The 7896-nt window shown below is 43.0% G+C and overlaps 1 protein-coding gene across 2 annotated transcripts in view; it reads right to left on the bottom strand.

Moving 5' to 3' along the window:
• The window catches only part of LOC126393283 (TBC1 domain family member 8), a 33252-nt gene that overhangs the window by 10760 nt on the left and 14596 nt on the right, over positions 1-7896 (bottom strand). For both annotated transcript variants that reach the window (XM_050049336.1, XM_050049337.1), the window contains exons 7-10: positions 5441-5638; positions 4374-4523; positions 4062-4212; positions 537-751 (exon numbers count right to left, since the gene is read on the bottom strand). In XM_050049336.1, the coding sequence (XP_049905293.1) occupies positions 537-751; positions 4062-4212; positions 4374-4523; positions 5441-5638 (714 nt within the window). The remainder of the gene's footprint in view (positions 1-536; positions 752-4061; positions 4213-4373; positions 4524-5440; positions 5639-7896) is intronic.

Raw genomic sequence — 7896 nt, 5'->3', positions numbered from 1 at the left:
TTGGACGACATGCTGTACTATGATGTTTTTTCACAATTTTGGACGACATGCTGTACTATGATGTTTTTTCACGACTTTGGACGATATGCTGTACTATTATGTTTTTCATGATTTTAGATGACATACTATATACTATGACTTTTTTCCCGTGATTTTTGACGACATGCTATACTATGATGTTTGATCATGATTTTTGACGACATGCTATACTTTGACCTTTTTTTCATTATTTTTAATTTTATGATGATTTTACAAAAGTATTTTACAAATTATGATAAACAGTTTCCAAATAATATATTTTCTAGATTGATGAAGAAGTTCAGGAAATAACACACAAATATTCTTAGTTTTTGTTTGGTTGGCTTCATGTGCTCTACCCACTTCTGAAACGCCTTGTAAGTACAACTGCTGCTGCTGCTGCTACTACTGCAGTTACAGCAGCCACCACAAAGTCATATTTCAGTAATTACTGTGCAGTGACATCATTTTCTCTGCACCAATCCATCACCATACTGCTCGGATCTTTGGATTCCTACCTGACAGTATCCGATCCTGGGGTTGCGGTGAGCGTAGGCGGTGAGGACACGTCTGAGTGCGGCAATGCCGGTAGGGTTTTGAAAGGCAGGATGGTCGGGCAGAGAGCGGTGAAGATCCCGCTCAATCTCCTCAGTAGCCAGGCTGCTGTGGCCCATCGACTTCTGCACCATGCTGGTGTAATAGCCCTGGTGGGACTCCAGCTCTGAAGACGCGTCTGCACAAACCAGAGGCAGAGAAACTGTTAACAAGCAGCAGCAGAGTGTTCTCCAAAGAGAAGCCTCTGATCTCGTCCTCTGCACACCATAACAAAAAGACATTACGTTATTCTGAACATGCTGTACGTACACAAAATGCTCCTCAATCCAGAATAGCGTTGGTCTTTACTGGAAAATACTAAATCTGGAAGAAGGCCTAATTCAGAATATCCCAATGAAATATGCTGTTTTTATGACCTGAATTAAATTCTGACTATTCTGGATAATGGAGGAATATCAGGGTTTCATGTAAACGTACTCACTGACAGAACCAGCAGGGGATGAGGAGTTACAGGACAGATCATACACACACTAACACACACACATCATCATCATCAACATCATCATCGTCATCATCGTCATCATCAGCCCGGCGCGCACATGTGGGAAAATCCAGTCAGTGTTGTTGTTATTCTGTGAAATGTGGGAATGAATGAGGTCATCCTCTATTTAAACATCCTGACACTGAAGAAAAGATTCAGCACACAAAGCAAGAAGAGAAATTATCATCACATTAAATTCACCATGTCTAATTATCTGACTGGTATTTATATAGATATATATTTTCCACATTGTGTTTTCAGTAAGTCTTTGTTGTTATTGGACTGTTGTCCACTGATTTCCGAGGAAATCATACTTCCCATGCGCGAAAAATCACCAAACTTTGCACAAAGGTCCAGTCCCATGCCAGATTTGCTCAGCTGCAAACAAAAGTCCATAGTCCTGATGGTGGCGCTACAGCAAGCGTCTAAAGTTCAAAAATGTGAAAATTCACAACAAATCGACCGTATGTGCTACAGCTTCGCAACTTTCATCAAACTGTAGCCCCAATACTGAAGAAACTTTTGTACATTTATATATTAAAAGTATGAAGTTCATCACTCTGTTTTTTTCAAAAACTGTAAAACTTCTTAAACCTCTCTCCTCCCACAATTTTTGCTCATTTGACACCAAACTTGCTACAGAGCATCTTCAGACTGTCCTACACAAACTATGTTTCTCAGACTTTTGATTTATCAAAAATTGAGCCTACAGTGCATCAAAATGTTTGACTGTAAACGGTACTGTAAACATATACATGCAAATTCTTGCTAAATAAGTTTTCAATGTTCATGAAAAAAATTGATGACGTTTCATAAATATCAGAATTATATATCAAAAACTAAATTTTTGACAGCATTTTGAATTCTGTCCTCATGTTAACCATTGCTGTCAATGGAAATACTTTACACATCAGTTTTTCACTTATGGAGATAATCAGTCATTGTTTAAAAAAAACAAATCAACAACATCTCCATGCTGTCTAGATGCAAGATGTGTATTTTCAGATTTTTGTCTTGATAACTGAATTTATGGCAGCAGTTTGAAATCTGCTGTCATCCTGGTGGCTGGCTTAGTCAATTTGTGAAGCCACAGATGAGTTGTCACTGGCTAATTAGTTCAATCAGATAGAAGATGCTCCTTGGTGTCAGAGGTTGTGAGTTCAAACCTCAACTGATGCAAAATGTACATTGTAATGGCAACTTTCTTGTTGTCCTCATATTCTGCCTCTTGTTGATCAGAATTGCCTAAATTTGCCTAAAATTGCCCGGCCCCGACCATTGCTGCACAGCAGCAATAATCTTTTCTTGTTTTTTTTTTTTATTCTGTTATTTTAGTTATTTTTTTATTATTCGTTTTTCTCTTTACGTTCAAGGAGCGTGGTCTGTTTGAACGAGCCTGTGGCTTCTTGACCTCTCCTGACACATTAAAATTTCATCTTTTACTTTTATTTTTGACTTTCTGGATTTTTTAGTAGTTTCACGTGTGCAATGTAAAAAAGAGGAAGCATGCTTTCTTGTTGATGAATGCCCAAAATATCTTTACCATGAGAGGAACTGATTCACTCACTCTGTAATGAAAGTGTTGAGGCAGCAGTAAAATAAAACTGTTTCTCATATATCAATAAAAACTGTCTCATCATATGTTTTATGCTTCTTTCTGTTTCTATATTCTGTGACACAAAGACATGACCTCAGATTGTTCTACTTCTTATTTTATTGAAGTTGTCAGTCACTATTTTTTCTGACTAAACATAAAGTCTTTTATTCATTTGAGGAGGAGGACACATACTGCCAGGGAGGAGCAGTGATAATAAGTTAGGACAGACAGTTTTTCCTGATCAGCTGTGAGGGTCCAAAGGACAGAGGGATGTTGTATGCTGTAAAGCCCTGTGAGGCAAATTGTGATTTGTGATATTGGGCTTTATAAATAAAATTGACTGATTGATTGATTGATTGAAATCCCATAATAACCTTTGAGCATATTGTAATGAGAGAAAACTAGACTTCTGCTCCTTCTTTTGGTTCTGTTTTCAGACTGAAGAAAATCTATGACGGGGGACTTTGCCCAATCACAGGTCATTTCAGAAAGAGGGCATTCCTATTGGCTGTTCTACAAATGCGTACACGTCCCTTCAGTGAAAACCTGATTCAATGGCAGATTCAATCCTGCAGAGAAAGTTGCTGTTCCAGCATTGCCAACAACTGTCTCCACTGCAGAGCAACCCAACAAAGAGACGGACTGATCAAACAGAGTCTGAAAGAGAGTCTGACAATAAACTAAATAAAACACGTGTCAGTATCAGTGAAGAGTTTCAGACATGGAGACAATATGATGCTAACAGTTTAGCCTTCTGCTAACAGGAGCCTCAAATCACTGTGTGCCTCAGCGTCACGCCCCACCCTGCCCAACCAGACCACCTCTGCAGGAGGAGAGCAAACAGCAGCTCCAGAGACAGACCAACAGTCAGCAGCTGCAGCAACCTGATTTCAGTCAGCTCAAACTCCACCTCTGAGGATCAGACAGCCCTCGCTGGATCAGCAAACTTTCTGTTGCTGCTGTTACACAGGTTAGACCTAATGCTGCTGCTGGATACCAGCCCGCTGTGACACCCAGATGAATTCAAGACATTACAGCTGCTGCCTGCTCTCCTCCCAGCAAAGCAGTCCACAGCAGTGGGGAGCGAGGTGGAGGGACCGTGCGGTGGCTAACGGCTAATTCTAGTCTCATCTGTGGTCTGATAAACAGAGAGAGCGCTACAATAAAATAAGACAAATAAATCAGTGCATGGAAACACCGTGTTTCTGCATTGAGTGTGTGCGTATGCCTGTGGTCGTCTGGTGGGAGGGGCTTAGGACAGAGAGGGGAGGAGCTTCAGGAGGAGGGTGTGCTGTATGTTTCGCCTTCTTCAGACTTCCCATACTGTTGCCTTCTGTATCTCTCTCTTACCTGAAAACGTCATCCACAGCTCCCCTCGCAGTGACTCTGGGATCCCCATGGCAACAAGCCTTTGGATCTTCTCTGTGCGGAACATGTGGACGCCACGACCGAACTCTGTGAAGTGATTCTCCCACAGCCGCTCCTTCACCTGCTCCATGCTCTGAACACGTACACACACACACAGATTCAGACATTAAGGTGTTGACTCGTTGAGTGTGCTGAGGTCTGACTGCAGCTTGTGTGTGCAAACTTTGTCTCTCTCTTATAAACAAATTGAGTTTTACTCGTGTGCGCTGAGACAGACTCAGACTCTGACTCCACCTTGTTGCCGTTGGTTCCTGGTTGATTCTGGTGGAAGGCCGTCATCAGAGCCTCGCTGTTGACGGTGTTACGCAGAGCCTGCTCCTCTTTCTCCTCTTCATCAGAGTAGCTGCTGTCGTAGTAGAAGGTGTAGTACGGTGTCGGGGAGGTCTGAACAAAATATGAGACCAAACATCATCAGTCTGCAGACAGATGTTTTTCTAGGTGTCAAAACGCAGCAGTTCAACTTTATTTTAAAGGGACAGTTCCTCCTAAAATCAAACATACACGTTTCTCCTCTTCCCTGTAGAGCTGTTTATCAGTCAGATAGTTTAGGTGTGAGCTGCAGAGTGTTGGAGATATGGGCCGTAGAGATGTCTGACTTCTCTCCAGTATAACAGAACTAGATGACACTCAGCTTGTGGAGCTCAAAACTCAACATCAGTGTCTCTGTACAGAAATCATGACCTGGTTACTCAAGATAATCCACAGACCTTGTTGCTGCAGTTTGTAAACATTAATGGCATCCTCTTCAGCTCCAGCTGTAATGTTAGCTAGCTCAGTGGTGCTAGGTGAGCTAACAGTAGATACACACTTCCTTCTGCGCAGTGGCACGACACTTTAAACCTACAGGCCTGTCAGCACACAGATGAGCGCAGGTACATTTGGTCCTGACACAACGTGGGCGCTGGTGGTGAAAATGACGACTGTGTTGGTCTGAAACTAACGATGTCAGCTGTCCTGTGCTGTGCGCCACTCTGCAGCAGGAGTGAGAGAAGTTCAGACTCGACCAGCAGCAGTTAGACATGCTTCTCTTTTAGTCACTGACCAGCTTTACATTTTGATGGTAGGGGAATCTGTTGTTGCATCATATGTTTATATACACCTTTGAATGACCCCACCCCCCATTTAGATGGACAAATCTCAGCAGCTCTGCAGCCACAGTGTTAACGTTTACAACCCAGTGTGAGTCCAGCAGTGGGTTGGTTGCATGTCTCTCTCAGTCTGACTCCACACGTTCGTCTGTGCCTCAAAATATCTAAAACCTAAATGAATGAAATGTCCCAGTGCTCTGAGGTCACACGTACCACGCTCCTCTTGCCGTCCTTCCTGCTGCGGAACATGGACTGTTTCCACTGCAGCGCTCGCAGTCTGGAGTTCAGGCTCTCCACCAGCTCGTCTCGGTCCTGCAGCTCGATCAGCTGGAAGGCCTTTTTGGTCCGAATGCTCACTATGACAGGGTTCGGCAGCAGACTGGTGCTCTCTGCTTTCTCTATAGACAACACCTGACAAGAGGAAGGAAGGAAGGAAGGAAGCAAGGCATCAATACACAATCAGTCACTCACATGACAAGGAAAAGGTCCCTCACAAATAATCAAGGTGTTAATAAAATCTGCTCCTCAGTTCAACAACTAACAATATTCTTGTTATTATTCTAGAAAGAAAGACGAAACTGAAACAGTTTCTACTGTATTTGATTTAATACCATAATATCACTCTGTCCGTGACAGGGTGCCTTTATATGAGATATATGGGAGAGGTCGATAAACTCACAGTTACTACAGCTCAAAGTGTTTCACACAGTTTAAAGTCAAAGCACAGTAACATGGTTTCACATATGAAACAGCAGCTCTGCAGGACGTCTGCAGGAATAAAGAGAGACTCTGCAGGAGCAGACGGGGAATTCCTCTTTATCAGCAGTAACAGATTAATGAGGCGGAAATGATCTCACTAATCTGAAGACAAAGCTTCAACAGAAAACACAGGAAGTGGAGGATTAAGCCAAAGAACCCATGACTCTTCACATTGTTCAGCAACTGACTGACATCAGGCTGCTGATCTCTGCTTCATAAACCAAAGTTAAACAGATCAGGAGCTTCACATATTCTGCAAACTTTTATTTTCATATGCAAATACATGTGTAAAAAAAGAAGAAGCTTCTGGATTGAAATCACTGATTTAAACTCTGTGTTTCTGTTTTTATTTAAACCTTCAGTGTGTTGGTTGAACATTCAGAGGAGGAGCTGAACTAAATCAACCACTTTGATCAATACTTAACAAAATCAGCTGTGTTATGATGGATTCATTTAACAAGAGGTTTAAAGCTCGTAGGCAGATTCATTTTGGTATCATCTGGCAAAGATCCCATAATAACCACTGAGCATATTGTAATTCAAGCTGACTGAGAGAAAACTAGACTTCTGCTCCTCATCTGGTTTTCAGGAGACTTTGTCCTGATCAAACAGAGTCTGACAATAAACTAAATAAAACACGTGTCAGTATCAGTGAAGTGTTTCAGAGATGGAGACAACGTGTTGCTGATAGTTTAGCCTTCTGCTAACTGGAGCCACACTGCTGTGGCTTCAAGTTCGTGTCCACCGCCTCACTTCCTGCTGCTACAGACCACCTTGCTGGGAGGAGAGAAGGCAGCAGCACCAGAAACTGACCCCTAGTCAGCAGCTGCAGCAACCTGAATCCAGCCAGTACAAACCCCAGCTCTGAGGACCAGACAGCCCCGACTCCCCGCTGGACCAGCAAACTTTCTGTTGCTGCTGTTACACAGGTTAGACACAGTGAGGAGGGGCTGAGTGAATTAACTGTGAGCAACTCTACAAAGAAAGAGATGAAATAAATCAATGTACTGTGTGAGGTGCGTGCATATACCCATGGTCGTCTGGTGGGAGGGGCTTAGGACAGAGAGGGAGGAGCTGCAGGAGCCTTTTCCAGATTTCTGCCCACCCAGGCTTTATTGCACAGAGACACACGGCTGTTTTCATGTGATAGAAGAGCTTAGTTTTCAAATCACAGCATCTTTATTTGGTTCACAGATTTCTCAGGAACAATTTATTCTTCTGAATCTCTGAAAGTCTGAGCGTCTCCTCTCACAAAGCAAACATGAGAGCAGAGTGTCACTTTCATTACTGCAGCTTATAACACCTCTGCACTGTAAGGTGTCGGTGTGTGTGAACACATGAAACCAGTGTTACTGTTTAACCAGCAGCTGGCTCAGTCAACACACACTGTTTAACCTACAAACACATGACCATTACACTGACACTCAGACAGAGGGCTTTGTCAGAAAGTCACTCAGGACACGGACAGACTGAAACTAAAATCACAGCTGCCTCTGGAGGAGAAGAAAACTGTTGTGTGTTGTCTTCTTCTGTCTGAACTCAGAGGAGGTGGTGGTGCATCTCTGTTCAGGCTTCAGCACCCCAAAATCCATATCTGGAGATCTGAAGATCAACTTGTGGAACCGTAAAATGTCTCTTCATATTTACCAGATGTTTATGTTCAGGTGGTTATCACTCCCTTCTAATGATGTCACATGACCTGGACCAATGAATCAGTGTTGTTGGACTTCATCACACTTCATACAGAGAGAAACCCACGCTGACACGGGGAGAACATGTCGGAGCACCTGGAGGAAACCCACGCTGACACGGGGAGAACATGTCAGAGCACTTGGAGGAAACCCACACTGACACAGGGAGAACATGTCAGAGCACTTGGAGGAAACCCACGCTGACACAGGGAGAACATG

The sequence above is a fragment of the Epinephelus moara genome, chromosome 7 (genome assembly GCF_006386435.1).
Source record: "Epinephelus moara isolate mb chromosome 7, YSFRI_EMoa_1.0, whole genome shotgun sequence".
NCBI lineage: Eukaryota > Metazoa > Chordata > Actinopteri > Perciformes > Serranidae > Epinephelus > Epinephelus moara.
Note: the sequence above shows the minus strand (reverse complement) of the source record. Positions and strands in the feature narration are given on the sequence as shown.